This window comes from Penicillium verrucosum (genome assembly GCF_028828655.1).
Source record: "Penicillium verrucosum strain IBT 35672 chromosome Unknown utg000001l_segment0_segment0, whole genome shotgun sequence".
Classification (NCBI taxonomy): Eukaryota; Fungi; Ascomycota; class Eurotiomycetes; order Eurotiales; family Aspergillaceae; genus Penicillium; species Penicillium verrucosum.
In genome coordinates, this window is record NW_026643210.1 from 8,029,983 (window position 1) to 8,047,115 (window position 17,133).

At 48.1% G+C, this 17,133-nt stretch overlaps 7 protein-coding genes across 7 annotated transcripts; 3 read left to right on the top strand and 4 right to left on the bottom strand.

The window, feature by feature from the left end:
- Positions 1-1,112: 1,112 nt before the first annotated feature.
- On the top strand, positions 1,113-3,455 carry N7516_002951 (uncharacterized protein; the record flags this gene model as incomplete). The annotated part of the gene is made up of 6 exons (XM_057215671.1): positions 1,113-1,530; positions 1,584-1,718; positions 1,769-1,888; positions 1,942-2,076; positions 2,128-3,314; positions 3,366-3,455. 6 exons carry the CDS (start codon positions 1,113-1,115, stop codon positions 3,453-3,455), a joined length of 2,085 nt encoding a protein of 694 aa, XP_057077554.1.
- Positions 3,456-3,860: 405 nt separating this feature from the next.
- On the bottom strand, positions 3,861-5,165 carry N7516_002952 (uncharacterized protein; the record flags this gene model as incomplete). Its single annotated transcript, XM_057215672.1, has 2 exons — positions 3,861-4,778; positions 4,830-5,165. The coding sequence occupies 2 exons, from the start codon at positions 5,163-5,165 to the stop codon at positions 3,861-3,863; spliced, it is 1,254 nt and encodes a 417-aa protein (XP_057077555.1).
- A 617-nt stretch (positions 5,166-5,782) lies between these two features.
- N7516_002953 (ABC1 kinase family protein) lies at positions 5,783-7,935 on the top strand (the record flags this gene model as incomplete). The annotated part of the gene is made up of 3 exons (XM_057215673.1): positions 5,783-6,295; positions 6,360-7,702; positions 7,758-7,935. The coding sequence occupies 3 exons, from the start codon at positions 5,783-5,785 to the stop codon at positions 7,933-7,935; spliced, it is 2,034 nt and encodes a 677-aa protein (XP_057077556.1).
- Positions 7,936-8,372: 437 nt separating this feature from the next.
- N7516_002954 (holocytochrome c synthase CYC3) lies at positions 8,373-9,474 on the bottom strand (the record flags this gene model as incomplete). The annotated part of the gene is made up of 4 exons (XM_057215674.1): positions 8,373-8,622; positions 8,678-8,918; positions 8,947-9,340; positions 9,397-9,474. 4 exons carry the CDS (start codon positions 9,472-9,474, stop codon positions 8,373-8,375), a joined length of 963 nt encoding a protein of 320 aa, XP_057077557.1.
- Positions 9,475-9,808: 334 nt separating this feature from the next.
- On the bottom strand, positions 9,809-12,075 carry N7516_002955 (uncharacterized protein; the record flags this gene model as incomplete). Its single annotated transcript, XM_057215675.1, has 5 exons — positions 9,809-10,607; positions 10,665-10,789; positions 10,849-11,159; positions 11,261-11,734; positions 12,024-12,075. The coding sequence occupies 5 exons, from the start codon at positions 12,073-12,075 to the stop codon at positions 9,809-9,811; spliced, it is 1,761 nt and encodes a 586-aa protein (XP_057077558.1).
- A 469-nt stretch (positions 12,076-12,544) lies between these two features.
- N7516_002956 (ubiquitin-conjugating enzyme E2) lies at positions 12,545-13,507 on the bottom strand (the record flags this gene model as incomplete). The annotated part of the gene is made up of 3 exons (XM_057215676.1): positions 12,545-13,268; positions 13,334-13,413; positions 13,481-13,507. The coding sequence occupies 3 exons, from the start codon at positions 13,505-13,507 to the stop codon at positions 12,545-12,547; spliced, it is 831 nt and encodes a 276-aa protein (XP_057077559.1).
- Positions 13,508-13,774: 267 nt separating this feature from the next.
- On the top strand, positions 13,775-16,970 carry N7516_002957 (Bacterial surface antigen (D15); the record flags this gene model as incomplete). The annotated part of the gene is made up of 6 exons (XM_057215677.1): positions 13,775-13,807; positions 13,891-14,007; positions 14,092-14,278; positions 14,335-15,535; positions 15,869-16,223; positions 16,368-16,970. 6 exons carry the CDS (start codon positions 13,775-13,777, stop codon positions 16,968-16,970), a joined length of 2,496 nt encoding a protein of 831 aa, XP_057077560.1.
- Positions 16,971-17,133: the final 163 nt, after the last annotated feature.

Here is a 17,133-nt window from a genome sequence, read left to right on the forward strand (position 1 = left end):
ACTAGTTTACAATTAAAAAATGGGATGATCTATGAAATCAAATGCCGGAAGGTACATGGAGCCCGAGATCACGTTGTCAAACGTGCCCTAGACCCTACGCCAAGGAATGGATTTTATGGATTTATCCATCTTGGATTTTAATACTGAGCAAAAAAGGTGCTTAACTATGAGATAATGCCGTTCCACCATTGAAAGGAACATCTTCGGAATGCCGAATGTCTTTTGCTAGTATTGGTAAACGTCTTCATGCTATTATTGGCACATATTAGGATTGAAGAATTCCGAAACAAGAGCACTCTTAAGGGTGCTCTTTCCCAAAATTAGAAGCTATAGGCTACTGGTTAAGGAACTGTAGGATAATGGTTAGTCCATCAAGCTTATGTAATTCTCCCTAATCGGGAAATTATCATGATTCATTCCTTGAATATCGTGGTTCGATTCCGCGCAGCTCCATCTATTTTTCTTTTATTTTTTTGTTGATTGATATTACATATTACCTAGGGCTATGTATGTATTTACTGTTTATCCGGGCCTCCCTCTACCTACAGAGTACAAGCTTCCAAAAAGCTTCATTTCGGTGGAAGATAGATAGATACATATGTGCCTTATATAGATGTAGGATGGAGTTTTCTTATTTAATCCAAATGAGTGTGCAGTTGCAATACAACATACAGAAAATATGATAACTAGTTAACTATGGCTCCATATAAAAACACCAGACTTGAGCCTAACCTAAACGAGATTGGTGCCTGAATCCACCTCAGGCAGCTCCGTCCACGGGTCTCTCCACGAACAGTCTAAACTTACTTTGTTTCTGCGATATTCCTGATGAGGAGTCGCTTGTCTTCCACTAATATCAAAAATCCCATTTTAGGCTCTCGTTGCCTGATTAAAAGCCACCAGTACTCTCGTATCGGAGCAAACGCTGTTTGTTGACAGGGTTTAAATTGTTACGACGGGGTCAACAGGCTGCAATCTAGGCTCCTTCATCTAATTGAGAGGGCATTTCCCGTTCGGCCAAGGAATTTGTATCTTCATATCTTCAACTCAACACGGACCCTTCCATATTACCCCACATTCCGGAGGCAACTATCTGACCTCGATTCGGCAAGATGTCTTCTGCGGATATATCTACCGCCCAAGTGGCCGTTCATGGAGATGCTGGCCACTCAGTCTCGAAAAAGGGGGGTTTGGAACTGCCTCCTATCAAAAAGGCTCTCTCAGATCTACCGGAGATTTCTTCCTCTTTGCCAACCCGCACGGAAACCATTGACTCGGAAGAGCAACAGGAGATGTTTCATGAGTTGCGAGACATCATTGAAAAGGCCCAGGAGGTCGACGATGCTGGAAATAGCTTCGATCTCAAGGAGCTCCACGCATCTCTTGAAGAGGCCGATGCAAACGCAAAACGCGGGCGACGGGACGCCAACACCCTGCAAAGCGTGAGCGCCACTCTGCAAAAGCTCTGGGCTTGTAACTCAGAGTACTTGGTACAAGCCACCGAGATTATTGCGGATGGTAGCAGAGATCGTGGGTCAATTCTATATACATGTCAATTTTATAACTCGCTAATTATGTTTCAGCTTCATGGCGTGCTCCATTTGGCCAGTCTGGCGTTCTGAAATTCTTCCTGGATGTGGTCTCTTTGAAGGGCGAGGTTGATACCAGTTTGTTACTTCACTCTTTGCGAGTTATTGGGAACTCGTGTGCCGATACAGGTATGCTGCAATCAGTTGCATATGTACCCATATAACTAACGTTGATGCAGATGAGAATAGGGAGATTGTTATCAAGGGAAACTATACGCTTGCTATCATTCGATATTTCCTTGATCCAGATTTGGTCTTTGTTGCAATTCCGGTCATCTACAACATTTGCATGGATTACAGTATGCCCAGAAAGAACCGGCTGGTGATACACGTCTTGCTAATATGATGTCAGAACCAGCACATACTCAGATAGCTGCCAACCGGACGGCCTACATCCTGTTGAAGCTGATCAAAGATGGCGAGATCGAAGACAATGAGGCTCTACTCAATTTCTCATACGACTTGATCGAGTTGGCCTCAGAGCAATGTATGCATCCCAATCTCAGTCTGTTTTTCCGATCTAACATATAACTTACAGCTGAAGGCATTGAAAACTCTCCCGACGGAACAATTTTACTGCTGATGGAGCTTGCTATTGATGAGACTCTTGATTTTGCACATTTCTCGTCACTGGCAACTTCTCTTGCTGCTTATCTAGGAAACGAAAAGTTCCAGAATGCCTGTGTGTCCAATGAAATGGTGGAAGGCGTGCTGGACGTCCTGCGCCATTCATTTTCGATTGTGGTAGACCCTTCTTTGAGCGAAGACGTCAAGGCTCTCGCGCAGCTCCGCCTCAAGATTAACCAGGCTTTGGCTGAGGTATCTGCCTCACCATTGTTTGCCCAGCATTACCCTCTTGACTCTCCTCTTTCACAGACATTGAAGTCATGGGTGGTTGCAACCGAAGATCAACTTCAGATCTGCGCCTGTGTCATGCTTGGAAACCTAGCCCGGTCCGATGAGGTCTGCCAGGTGATGGTCCGGGACCTGAAAATCCACAAAGAATTGATATCCGTTCTCAGGGGAGATGCCCGTGGTGCAGTCCTACACTCTTCACTTGGTTTCCTGAAGAACCTTGCAATTGCCGGCGACAACAGAGCCATTCTTGGAGAAGCCGGTATCATTCCTGCCGTTTCACGACTATGGGCATATGAATCTGTTCCGCAGGTTCAATTCTCGGCTGCAAGTATCGCGCGTCAGGTGATTATCTCCTCGATGGATAACATTTCCCATCTTCTCGCTCCTCTCTCACAAGATGTTGATTCCCCGGCTCACCAACGGACCTACCTCTCTCTGCTCCTGTCTCTTTTCGAGAAAACGGACTCCACGCCAATCAAGACTGAAATCGGACGGACAGTTGCTTCAATCTGTCGGACTGTTAGCCCCAAGGCTCGCGATGGAGATAAAGAAGCAATGTCCTTGCTTGACCGGCTATACACCTTACACGAAGGTGTTTCGCTACCAGTAGGTGCGATGATCACACAGACTCAGTGGCCTGTCGTTCGCAGTGAAGGCTGGTTTGCTCTGGCTCTAATGGCGACAAACAAACTTGGTTGTGCCGCGGTTGTGGACTGCTTGCACAAGACGGAGGTTACCGAGTTGCTCAAGACGACCCTAGGCGGGAGCACTCCCAATCAAGATAAGGCCGAGGAGAAAGATAAGTCGCAAGAGACCAAAGATCGTGACAATGCTTTTGTGCTCGTGCAAGGACTGTTGACGAACGAGGTGAGTTTTCTGCCCTAGGACAATGCTAGTCATTTACTAACCGCCAAATAGTCTGGTGCCCTTCCTGTGGGTTACAGAGATATGCTGGAAGAATTGGTGAAGGTCAGTGCCTCACAGTTGAAGGCAGCAACAGATGTTTAGTTGGACAGCTCCAACATGATATGATGCATTTAGAACAAGTGTTATTATTGTTGGATATGATGTGATTCCTGGGCCGAATATGTGCTTTGGTTTGTTGTGGAACCAACATCGTCTAGAAATGGACTCAAAGGAAGGCCATGAAGTACCTTGCTAGAGGGACAAAAAAGAGGGACACTTCTTGCTGTATGTATCCCTCGAAACATGACAATTTGAATGAAGTCTCGGTATGGGCATAGAGAAAGCTCGAGTACCCAGCGAAAGGAACCCACTAGTTAGTTACTTTATAAGAACTTAGTTGTAGAAATGCAGAAGTTGAACAAAACCGTTGTGTATATACGTATACATATATGTACATGTAACTTCCTCCATTAATTGACACAATCTGATACCCGGGGGCTTTTGAGATCACTCAGTCTGTAAACATACATTCTCCTGTGCATATGCTCGGTAACGAGTTAGGAGATCCGTAGCGTCCAAACCAGCTGCGCCTTGGCGGGCAGAATAATGTGAAACAAGTCCCTTGCCATCTATAATGACATGCGGGCGAGATCCATCCGCCATATGCCAATTGTGGGAAGATCCCTTTTGGTTGCGCAAAATGCTGTGCACATCAACTGCATCATTACCCCAGAAGCACCCGAAATTCTCGCTGGTGGGCTCAGTTGGGTCGACCCACATCGGGAACTTGTAACGGCCTAAATCATTGTGTTCGAGATGGTGCAAGAAGGAGTAATGTTGCTGCGCACCAACAGTCCAGTCATGCAGGGTCGGACCAGTGTCGGTATATACAGATCTCGCGATAGGATCTCGGCCAGAGCCGGCATCTCTGGGGAGTAGCCAGCGATGGCCTTCAAATGGCGGCTCAAAGTCTTTGCGTACTTCGAAGTTCGGTGGGCCCTGCCAGCTTGGAAGACTCGAAGCACGCCAGTCGTACCTTAGTTGCGACTTTGATCGAGATGGTTGCTTCACGTCGTACAATTCAGGCAGATATGGGAGTGCAGTTCCCGGATGACTGTGAAGAGATGCGAGGGCTGCCTCGTTTATCACATTGGCCGATACCATCAGTGTGCTTGGATTGTCGAGTTTCGTCTTGACGATGGTCGAAATGGCGTTGTCCTCCAGAAACACGATATCGCCGTCGATCCGGATATACATCACATTATCCTTTGCAACTTTCCACTCCATTTCATGACCGCGAGAAGAAATAGCATACTCGGGTGTTTGATTCACGATAGAGTACAGCCATTCCATGCTGAGAGCGTCATCAGTCTGCGGTACGAAGACGACCTGATCAAGAAATCCATTATTGTGGACTAAGTTTTTCTTGGATGATATTAGACTTAATCCATATAGTAAGGGCGAGGTCGTACATACCTGCAAATAGCAGTCCAGAATTTCTGTACGCTCATGATAATGGAAGGGAACTAGAGCCACTATCTTGAAGCCTTGCGGTTTAGAGTAATGACCTGTTCCTTGTGAGAATGCGAAGAACGGAGAAATCTCCTTGCGAAACAGCAACGAAGAGATATCAAACGGTATAAGCCCCGGGTTGCAGTAGGCTAACACGATAAAAATGATACATGCATAGCCGGTAATGCCCCACAGAAGGACAAAGGCCCAATCGCGCCAGTGCGAATGCTTTTTCTCATTGTTGGATTCAATATCGCGAAGGTTCTGGGTATGACCCATGATTAATAGTTCCCGCGCCATCTAGCAGTTGTCCGAGGAGCCGAAGATAGTGGAAATGGCATTGTGAATCTCTGGGCATAATGGCCTAATTTAATGCCGAGCAAGACCATATTTCCGGTCGTTTGATTAAGGCTTGATGATCCGTTTTCGGAATCTTGAAGTCCTAGCAGTCACTAACAGAAACCGCTATAAAACAAGATCGACCCCCTCAACTCTTTCTCCTTGACAAAGAGCTAGGATCTGCCTTGTATATTGCCAGATTGGGTAATGGTTGATTGCAAGCGGATCAAGGACGAGGAATGTGGTTGTGGAATGCAGGCGTCGATGACTTCGGATGATTAGACAGAACCTAAATAGAGCTCTTGATGTACAACGTACCCCATGCATATGTATACAACGAATTAAGGTGTGCGTACAACATATTTTGTAACTATTGTACAAGTTTACGTTGTATATGTTGTAGTTATGTGTTTTATAGTGATGTTGTTTGTCTTGTTTGTCTATGACGTCGAAGCACGTGTTTATCGTCCACTTTGACCGGAGGAGTTCTATCCCGAGGCTACTTCTTACCTCTCTACCTCTACTAACTCCTATTAAATTCTTCATTCTATGTTAATATTATACGCCTGCATGATAACATGAAGGCGGTCGGTCTCCTCGGCCGTTTCTGTCTCAAACGTGGACTTCCACGTCTCCCCCGACAGCATTTCAATCGCCCGCCATGGCCTCGGCAACTAAAAGGCACCTCGCGAAGGGCACCCGTAATAGGTGGGGTGCTCATGGCTACTCTGGCACCAGCTGCTTTTTTGAAACTGGCGGAAGAGAATGATAGCCACGACAAGACTGCTGAAATGCAGATGCTGGAGGCTTCGCGCGAAGAGGTCCGGAAGACAATTTCACCCGACGCGCAAGGCGTCTCGAAGCTCTGCCAGACAATATGGGTCTACTTTTATTGTTATATCTATGATCCTATTGCTACAGGGATCCGCTTTGTGCACCTTGCCGTCATATTCATTCCGGTCGTGGTGACGGTGCCCGCCATCTGGCTTGGTCGCAAAGTGCAGGACCGGGATGGCGCGCGGTCTGGCACATTGTGGTGGTATCGGTTCTTGGTGAATGCAATGGAGCGGGCTGGTCCGGCATTCATAAAGGTATTTTGTGGTTGGCGAATAATTATATATTAAGACTGAACTGACAAGTTGACTTCTTGAATAGCTTGGCCAATGGGCTGCATCACGAACAGATATCTTCCCACCGGAAATGTGCAACATAATGTCGTCACTTCACTCGAATGCCCCCGCTCATTCACTTCACCAAACGAAGCGCATCATCCGCAAAGCATTCAACGGACTGCCATTCGAGGACATATTCGAAGAGTTCCAGGAGGAACCACTGGGCGTGGGAGCGATTGCACAGGTCTATAAGGCAAAGTTGAAACCGAGCCTTGCTGCAACCAATGAAGTAGAATTGGGCATCGAACCACCAACGCTAGGCGAGAAGGTTCGAAAAAACGTCGACGTACTCGTCAAGAGTTCCCCGCAGCGGGTGCCATCATCGTATGTCGCGATCAAGGTGCAGCACCCCAAGGTTGAACAAATGATACATAGAGACTTGCGGATCATGTCATTTTTCGCTCACATGGTCAATCTCATCCCCACGATGCACTGGCTGTCTTTCCCCGATGAAGTACAACAATTTGGGGAAATGATGAAGCTGCAACTGGATCTGCGGATTGAAGCCACCAACCTCGTCATATTTCGCCAGAAATTCAATTCTCGCACTACTGCTTGGTTCCCATACCCATACTTAGAATACACCACCCGTGAAGTGTTGGTTGAGGAATTTGCCCAGGGCATCCCGTTGGCCACCTTCTTGGATATTGGAGGGGGTTTATATCAACACGATATTGCCAATGAAGGCCTTGATGCATTCTTGCACATGCTGCTCATAGACAATTTTGTTCATGCCGATCTCCACCCGGGGAACATCATGGTTCGTTTCTACCGACCTAGCGAGCTGGACCTCTCCCTTGGCAAGCATTCGCGTGCGTTCAATGCCCCGACGCGGGCCGAAGTTGATGTGACAGAGGCAGTCCTCGAGCGGTTACGTCCGAGCCTCAATGACACTGATGATTGGAACGCTGCTCTTTCCCAGCTCCACGACGAGGGGTATCGACCGCAGTTGATATTCATCGACACTGGTCTTGTTACTCAGCTAAACGACACCAATCGGCGGAACTTCCTGGACCTCTTTCGAGCTATCGCTGAATTTGACGGATACCGGGCTGGTCACCTCATGGTCGAGCGATGCCGAACACCAGAAGAGGTTATTGACCCAGAGATATTTGCGCTGAAAATGCAGCATTTGGTTTTGAGTATCAAGTCTCGAACTTTCGCTCTGGGGAGTGTCAAGATTGGCGATATCCTCAGTGAGGTATTGACTATGGTCCGCGGGCACCACGTTCGGTTTGAAGGAGATTTTGTCAACGTCGTCATTTCATGTCTGCTGCTTGAAGGAATAGGACGTAGTTTGAACCCCAACATGGATCTGTTCAAGAGGTGAGTTTTCTCCACGAGGCTTTTGATTTGTTCAACTGAGGCTGACTTTGTCTAGTGCACTTCCTATTCTACGGCAATTGGGATCCGGAACTTCATTCTTGGAGACTGTGCGCTCGGGTGACTACTCAATGCTCTGGGTTTGGGTCGGCCTGGAGGCTCGTGGAATGCTGCAGGCCAGCGTCGAGAGTGTTGAGCATTGCGTCAAATACGACCAACTGTCCCCTAATATATAAAGTCATTCGCCATTCTCTCTCTTTTTTTTTTGTTTTGTACAATACACGCCCGATGCTTCACTGTTGATATGAAAGATCAGATGGCATGCCCGTTGAATGATGAAAAGTCAGCCATACTAGTTTCTTTTTGATAACGATGATGATTTAGAGAAATATACTTATCTTTAAAGAAATCATCTACAAGCAAAACGTGAAACCTCTTATGTTTGGGGAAAAGGTGAGATTAATGCAAAGATATCATCATCATGTGTCTATTTTCATAGACTAACGGAAAAAAGATCAAGGTTGTGATATAAGAATAAGACACAGAGGGAAGAAGATAAACATCGTACAAGCACAAGCGAAGATAAGCAATGGAACGCCAGCGCCATGCCTTTTCGAATAATTACAGAGTGGAGAGAAGTAGAAAACCTGGTTGTTGCAGCCGTAAAACACTCTCAGCGCGAGGTCTGTTCACGAACAGCTGCGCCGCTAGCCCTCCACCAGACATCACCTCCCCACCTCATTAAGCGCTCAACAGCAGCCGTTGGTGTATCTAAAGCAGGGCGGATATCAAGGTGGAAGACAGGTAGTCCGTGGGGATCTGGATCCCCAGAGTAGTAATCGATCACGTATCGAACTTCCTTCGGGCCCCAAGGTGTCTGGCGGATGACATACCAATCGTGACGGTCAAATGGAGGACTTGTCCTGTTGGAACTGGGGTCAGCATTTTGCTTGTAAATACCGCAAAGACAATCCTTACTCAAACTTGCTTGGGTACGCCCAGCTCAGTGCCTGGTATACCTGTGCCTTAGGTGACCACTCTTGTGGCCGACCTTGGAACCGTAGTAGACGAGGCTCGGAGGTCGAATCGAATTTACCATTCTCATCTGCATAGGTCAAGTCCATGCTCAGGTTTTCCTCGCCGCGGCGGCAGTGGTCCCATCCAGACTTGAGACCCTTGGCGAATACGCGCTCCCATCCCACGATTTCGTCCCAGGCGCCTTCGTTCAGGAAGTTGTGCACCGCAACCATCGATTCCACTGCATCCTGGGGGGGTGTCTGTGTGTCCTTTGCGCAGCATGGCATTGTACATTTGTTGGGGAGACGGATACTCCCAGTTGCCTTCGCCGTCGCCCCTTGGGATCGAAGAGCCTTCGCGCTCAACAGGAAGGTCAACAGTTTGATTAGCGGCGCGCTCTTGGGAAATAGACGAGAACATGTAGTTCAGAGGATTAAGCTTTGAGAGAGTGGAGGGCTGCGGTGCGGTGTCCGTGGGTGGCTGCGGTGTTTGCGCCGGTGTTGATTTTGGGGCCGAATAGAATGGAGAATCTTTCGACTTCATAGGACAGCTGCTGGGGAGTTCAGCAGCAGGTGCTGGTGAGGGTGAGGGCTTCGAGCCCGATTCATGCATCGGACATCCCGGCTTTAGATAAGAGTCAGTCTAGACAATAAAAGCTGTACAGGTTGCGCAAAACGAACTGGAGGAGATGCATTTGAGGATGCATGTGGGATTGAGACTGCAGAAGTCTGCGGGGTGTCTGTCCAGAACCAACCCATCTTGAAGTATGAAGCAAAGAAGCAAAGAAATTTGATTGTAAGATCCAAGGCAAAAGTGAACGCGATAAAAGACCGGAGAAAGCGGACTTTTTTTTTTGATGACATAAAGCTGCCACGTGATAGGCTGAGCCTAAAGCGGTGAAATATAAACAAGTCATCCATCGATCTATAGCCCTGGAGGGCTTTTTATACTTCAACTTTTTATATTTTTTTTCTATATCTTTTCAATACGTATTTATATCCTACATAAGACCTGCTTTTCTGTTTTCTTCTGCTTTTTATTACTATTACTGCTGGGTTTGTGCAAAAATATACAAGTGCCCATAATTGAGAGCTAAGTAAGGGAGAGTGCACCTGTTCCAAGAAGAGAAGAGAATTCCAGTTCCTCCGACTCGGATATAACAAACCCAGTCATCGCTTCATCCCAGACAGATCGCCAATTCAAACTGTCCAAAGCTACAACAAAGAAAAATTCAGCCATCAGTTTCGAAATTTGCTCCCACGACTGCCATCCACATATCATTGCGACACGGGCCAGCCGCTCCACAAACCACTGTCTCCCAGGCTGTCCAAGGGCACCTTGGGCTCCGACAAATAATGCCCAAACGTAAAGTCCAAAGTTTTGATTTGGTAATCCCACAAGAAGAGACAATTTGCAGCCATCCAACGCTGTCTGGAGATGTTTCGTAAGTGCTCGACCCAATCCAGACGAGGAAGGCGAGACAATCAGGAAATGATTGAGATAACAAATAGAAGCCACTCGAGTGACTGCTTCAATCGGATGAAGATTGGGCTCCGGGTTAGGGGAGCCCTCTGCGTAGATGTAGCTGAGAAGTTGATGCTCTGCTTCGCAGTTGAGAATGCGGAAAAAGTCTTGGTCACCAGGCTTAATGACCGTGGGATTTGTCTGATAAGTGATACTAAAGAATACCATGTCACGAAGCACAATTATGATCTTCAACAAGGAGGGACTGAGAAATGTATTGGCAGAAAATCCCGTGCCTAGTCTGTTGAGAGGAGACGAAGCCAGTGGTCTGATTCGCTGTTGGATCTCCGAAGGGATTGGCTGTGCATCCCAAGTTAATGGGAAAACGGGTTTGGTCATGAGGCCCGAGGCAGCTTTGATGTCGGTTCTGTTTCATCAACCGTGAGCGGAACTCAGTAGAGAGATGAGCCGGAAACACACGTACGTGATGATGGCAGACAACATAGAAGAAGAACGAATACTCTCATCTGTTATTCCGCCCCGCAGATCAACCATATTTTTAAGTCCTGTTAGGTGAGTATGGACCTCGCTAAATTCTCCGATGATCAGCTGTGGCATGTCAGCACTACAACACTGCAACCCCCAACGTTCACGAACAGAGTCCATACCGAACCAGTGAGGAGATTGATAATGGTATCAAACGCCTCATTGCTGAGTCTGCGACTCGGATCCCGTACTTTTGCACTCATCTCTTGAATGGACTTTGCTCTCATCATACAGTAGTCAGGGTCGTTGGTAAGCACCAAGTCCCAATTACCCGATCGCTGGCTTGCGAGAACGGCTCGATGTGCAGCGCACATGCTCATCAGCCCAAAGAAACTACCCGGATCCGAGAATGAGGATCGAACCATTAGTTCCATCTCTTGATTCGAATCTTTGCTTGTGTTCGGAAAAGTCATCGGTACGAATATGGTTTTCCCTTCGCCTTGTAGTCAGCTCTAGTTCTGGGGAGGCGCATGCAGTATGGAACACCCTAAAATGGCCAGAACAATAGGCAACATTGAAATGAGTAATACTTACAGTAGTACACCAAATGTGCCACCATTGATGGGAGCTCACTGGTACCGGGTAAGGTAAAGAAAGGATCAAGAAACCATGAGGTAGGTGGATTAGGATTTGAATGGAGAGGCAAAGGATAGCCAGCACACCACCGGAGAGGACGCCCACGATAAATCGAGGCGAAACCATCTCCAGTGTCTGTGTCCAGTATGGAAGATGTAGCGGAAGACTGGGATGAAGCCCTCAACACTAGTCTTTGTTCATTTAACTCATCAACAGCAACAGCAGCCTTGGAAGTATTGGATTGTCCGCGATTCTGTCTGGATGTTCGTTTCAGCCCAGCAAGTCTCTCACGTCGGCGTACATCACGCATAACATGAGAACGAATTGCCTTGCGTGCATTGACATCTTTAATCCTCTTGGAGGTCAAGTCGTCATCGTGATCGATGAATGTAAAGGAAGGCCGATCCAGCGGCGCAGGTTTGGCCTTGGGTTCTAGTCGGGTACTTCAGTCTAACTTCTTAACAATCAAGGGGGTTTTTCTCTTTTGGTGCAACTCTGACACCTGCTGACTGATTGGGGGGGGAAAATCCATAGACAAATAGGAAACAAAGAGCCATATCACTCAGAATGAATATGAATTTGATCTCAAAAAGAAGCAAAAGATCTTCCCCCTCCACTCCCCAAAAGACAAAAAAATCCCAAGATGATTCCGAGTTCAGTAAGGCCATATTTCCTCAATATTAAGGGATTAAGGGTATATCCAAACCAGAAAAGCACTGACCTGAATGGGTATGCCGAGGCGAACCAAAGGTGAAGGGCTGCAGATGATCCATCCGAAGGCCAAGGCAACGGAATGCAAAGGAAAAGAGGCAAAACACAGAAGACAAACCAATAAAGAAGTGGATAGCAGGTTATGCAGTTGGGGGTGAAGGCGGATTTAGAAGAGAAAAGGAGTGTAGTTACGTTGCCAATGGTTTGCCAATGCGGGGAGCACAAGCCCAATTCAGCAGGAATCTTCTGGGATGATCCGGTGCTCAATGGTGTAACCTATTTCTCTTATTTGGAAAAAAGTTCTTGGAGTAATCAAAAGGAATCTTAGGACTTCATTGTCTTGGAGTCTTGGAGATATAAAATAGAAACCCTCATGATACCCCAAATAATGCTGGCGAACCCGCTAAGGAACAGGGACAACAACTAGAAAAGAAAAGAGAAAAAAAAAAAAAAAAAAAAAAGCCTAGGATAAAACATGAAGACAAAGGGTATTCTAACATAAAAAAGAAAGAAATAAAGGCATTAAGAGTCTCATCCTCGCACATCACTCAATAGTCGTGAGATCAAGGCATAGCCAAAGAAGACAGCAACACAAATCCAGACTCGGTTTCGTCCAGCCCAGCCTTGACCAGCCTCTCTCGCAACGTGTCCACCATCCACAACAGATCCAATTCCAGGAGCACTACCGTTGGGTCGTCGACGTAGAGCAATTGTCTCTGGGGAACATTTGGTGGGCGCATTGGGGTCAGGCAGAATCTGGCCGGTGGCGGAATCAATACGATGCTCTTTCATCCAATCCCAGTTTTCCTGGTCGAGTTCAGGCCATTCGGTGCGGAACTTCAAACCTCCATCTCCCGCCTTAACATTGTTGATACCCTTGGAAGTTCGAGTGACGCCGGCAGTGGCGCTAACATGAGAACCTCCTCCGGTTGAGTTCCACCACCGAGATCGCGCAGCAAGCACTCTGCGCTCACTTTCCGAACCACTAACACTTCCCGTGGTCATCTCTTCACTGGTCATGAAAGAGAGAAGACCGATGAGAATGGTCGAGACTTCCCAGGCGGGGTTGAAGGATTTCGGGTGGAAGTCACTGATGCTTAGACAGAGTCGAGTGGAAGGCTGGAATCGGCCGCTGGGAGTGTGCATGCGGATGGCGGGAGGAGCGAATGGGTACTCTGGAGGGAAGATCAATGTACCCCAGTACTGTCCATTTTCATAAGGAGTTCCCGGAGGTCCAGTGAGGATGTAATGCCACCTAGCGCAGGTTAGCTTCGGAGTTCTGCAGCAATGTGGCGATGCGAGGGGATGTATCTCACTTACTCAAGGATATTGGTCTCAGATGGATGGGTCACAATAAATGGTGTGGGATCTTTTTGGATATTTTGGTATTCGCGAGTGAGCTATATAGTAACTATTGTTAGATACTATTCATGGATAACCGATTAGCTTTGAGGTCTGGCCACTTACCCGTTTGAAAGCCGCCTTTGTCGCCATCTTTGGTGATATATGAGTAGAAGGGAGAGATTTTGCAAAGCAAAACAAGACAAGTGTTCTATGTTAGCACTCTAAGAAAGCGAAACTGAGGAAAAGAGCTTGAATAGTAAAAGAAGTTGCGGAGTCAAAAGGTGGATTGTTGCAATCAGGCGCTCATGTTCACTGGGTCACGTGCTGGTTCCATGTCTTGCGGGTTCGGCACGAGCACCCCGATCTGCCCGATCTGTTCCCCGGAGGCCAAAAGTTCTGGCCATTGCAGCCACAAAAATGTCTTCCTCTTTTGGTGAAGGAGACGAAAGTGTCAGTGCATATCTCAGGCAGCTCATGAGCTGCCTGAAATTGTTTAGTTGACCCTTTACTAACTCCTAGTTATCTACTTCTAGGTCTTCGAGCGTTTGCAACAGCGAGCAGACCCCAAGGTCTTGGAAGAGCAACAGCAGGCCGTGAATGAGCGCATGCAAGCTATTTACCAAAAGGCCCAGAACCGACTTGCTGAATTGGTATGGTCTTCAAATCTTAGAAACCGATGACAAGCAATTCGCGTTTACTTGCGGAGTTCCCCGGCTGATCGCGATATCTATTAGATCGACGAAAACTCGACCTTGCCCTGCACCATATCCTCTGTTCAAGTCACCAGTGCCCCTCATACTCGACGAAGCTTCCTTGAGCGCAACTTGAGCCCGCTTTTGAGTGCAAACAAGGGTCGGCCGTACACACTGTCCGAAGCGTTACGGGAAGTGTCAGCTACCGCAGATAAACTTGGACGTTTCGGTATGAGATGACAGTATAATAATAATAATCATGGGTGTCTACTAACATAGTCTCAGATCTCTTCCACCAGCCTATTTCGGTCTACTTGGACGAGTCGCAAGGCCAAGATGGCATGCGCAACATCGATGTCCATCTGGCGACGCGAGAGAAGTCCCGCGTGCTGATGAAGACCGGAACGGACTTGGGTAACGCTGAGGGCTCAGCCTACGGTAATCTTCTCTGGCGCAATGTCTTCGGTGGCGCCGAGACTTTGAACCTGAACGCTTCGCTCGGTACCCGGACACGGTCCGCTTACCAGGCTGCATTCGAGACTCCCGTCTTGGGTGATCCCGATTTCCGCCTAGAAATTGGCGGTATTGCAAGCTCCACCCAGAAGTCTTGGGCAAGCCACGAGGAGGTTCTCAAGGGTGGCTGGAGCAAGCTCCGATGGATGTCCAAGTCAGGCCACCGTCACGAATTTGGATACAACGGTTTCTGGAGACAGCTTACTGGCCTTGCGGAAAACGCCTCCCCTACCGTCCGCGCGGATGCAGGTGACAGCGTGAAAAGCAGCATCTTCCATAGCTGGGTTAATGACCAGCGGGACAATGCCCTTCTGCCATCCCGTGGTTACTATCTCAAGGCCTTCAACGAACTAGCCGGATTTGGCCCGCTCAAGGGTGACGTCTCGTTCTGGAAGTCGGAAATTGAGACACAGGGTGCCATTCCTATTCCGATCCCAGGAATTAAGGGTGACAGCGGTGTCAGCCTCACCACCGGTTTCCGTGCCGGTCTTCTTTGCCCTCTTGGACTGGAATCCAATCCCCGCCCTCAACTTTCCCGTGTCAATGACCGCTTCCAGCTTGGAGGACCTACTGATGTCCGTGGATTCCGCCTCTGCGGTCTCGGTCCCCGTGAGGGCGTTGATTCACTAGGCGGTGATGTGTACGCCGCCGGAAGCGCCAATCTACTATTCCCGCTTCCTCGACTTGGCGCTGAGAAGCCTGTGCGGTTCCAGGCCTTTTTGAACGGTGGTCGCTTGCTTTCTCTGCAAACCTCACAGAAAGCCACTCCTACTACTAATGGTGAGGTGCAGGATGCCCTGGTGTCAAGTCTCTCTGAACTACAAAATGGACTGCCCAGTGTCGCAGCTGGCTTCGGTGTTGTGTATGCCCACCCTGTGGCTCGCTTTGAGCTTAACTTTTCCTTGCCTCTGGCGTTGCGAAAGGGCGAAGAAGGCCGCAAAGGGCTCCAGCTGGGCATCGGTATCAATTTCCTGTAAACATTGATAAGTAGATTTCTTGCGGATTCGACCATACCGTATACATTGTTTTACCAATTCCAATCAAATTCAAATTAATGTTAACATTTTAAATACGAAAAAAGAAAGACATCCTCTGTCAACAACTAGTTAACTACCTAGGTAACTGGTTAGTTATATAATCAATGTACACTTGAGTTGAGTTCGCGGGCCGATTAGACGCTTAGTCATCCTGTCATTATTGAGGCCATTTGGAGCTTCGAAGCTCTCTACAACAATCTACATTTTAGCCAATCGCTAGTCCTACATTCAAACAGAAACTAGCGATCTTCCGCGCTTCACGCCGTCAGTCACGGCAATGGCCCAGTACTATCCACAACAGCAGGGCTACGCCCCCAAGGCTCCGCACCACAGAATCTCCAGTTCTTCCCTTCGACCTACTCCTCGGTTTCCGGTCACACAACCCCTTCACAAGCATCTTATGGCGCCGGCTTTGGTGGAGCTCCTAATCCCTCTGCGCAGTCCTATCCTGCCAGTAGTGGATATGGGGGTTTCGGGTCTCCGGCCGCTGGCGTCAGTGGACGGATGGGCGAACAGGGCGGCTTGAGGACGGGTTGGTTGGCTGCGTTTGGGACGGAGGGGTACGATGGTGAACCACCGTTGCTTGAGGAGTTGGGTGTCAACTTTGAACATATCCGGACCAAGGTTAGTGTGGATTGTGGATTGATTTCATATCAGGCGCGTTTAGGAGACGTGGGGTTGCCTTTCTTTTACCCCGGGTCTCATTTAATTATAGTCCTGGTCAACGGTGAATACCCGATGTTGGATGCTAACAGTTTCATTCTCTAGACTCTGACTGTTCTGAATCCCTTCGCCTCTATCGATAATCATCTTATGGACGATAGCGATCTCTACGGAGCTCTGCTTTACATTGTCTTATACGGCACTTTCCTCCTCCTCTCAGGAAAAGTGTTCTACGGCTATATCTACGGTGTCGCCGTTTTCGGTACCGTCGCTTTGCATCTGATACTCAGCCTCATGTCTCCTGCTCTCGACACTGTCCCAACTCCCAACGCCGCCGACCCTACCAACTACAACCCCCACCACAAACCCTCCATGTCCGGTGCCTCGGCCGCGGGCCATTTCTCTGCCACTCTGACCTTCCCTCGCTCGGCTAGCGTGTTGGGCTACTGCTTCCTTCCTTTGGTGCTTACCAGTCTGATTGGTATCCTAATTCCAATGGACACCATGCTCGGCTATCTCCTGACCATTGCCGCTGTTGGCTGGTGCACATACAGTTCGTCAGGGATGTTCTGCGCTGTGGCGCGCATGAGTGGCATGAGGGGTCTCGTGGCGTATCCATTGGCTCTGTTCTATGTTGTTTTTGGAATCATGGGTATCTTCTCTTCGCGCGGCGCCAGCTCGCTGGCTGCGAAGACGGGTGCAGCTTGAAAAAGTTGGGCTTTGGTTGATACACGTTCTCTGTCCATGTATTGCATGGATGGTCCTTTAGGCCAATGCCGGCGATGTCTAGAGTCTTAATTTTAGACCAGCCTTTGCATTTTAATCATGAATATTATGAAATTCCAGCTGTGTTTATACATCATTCATTATG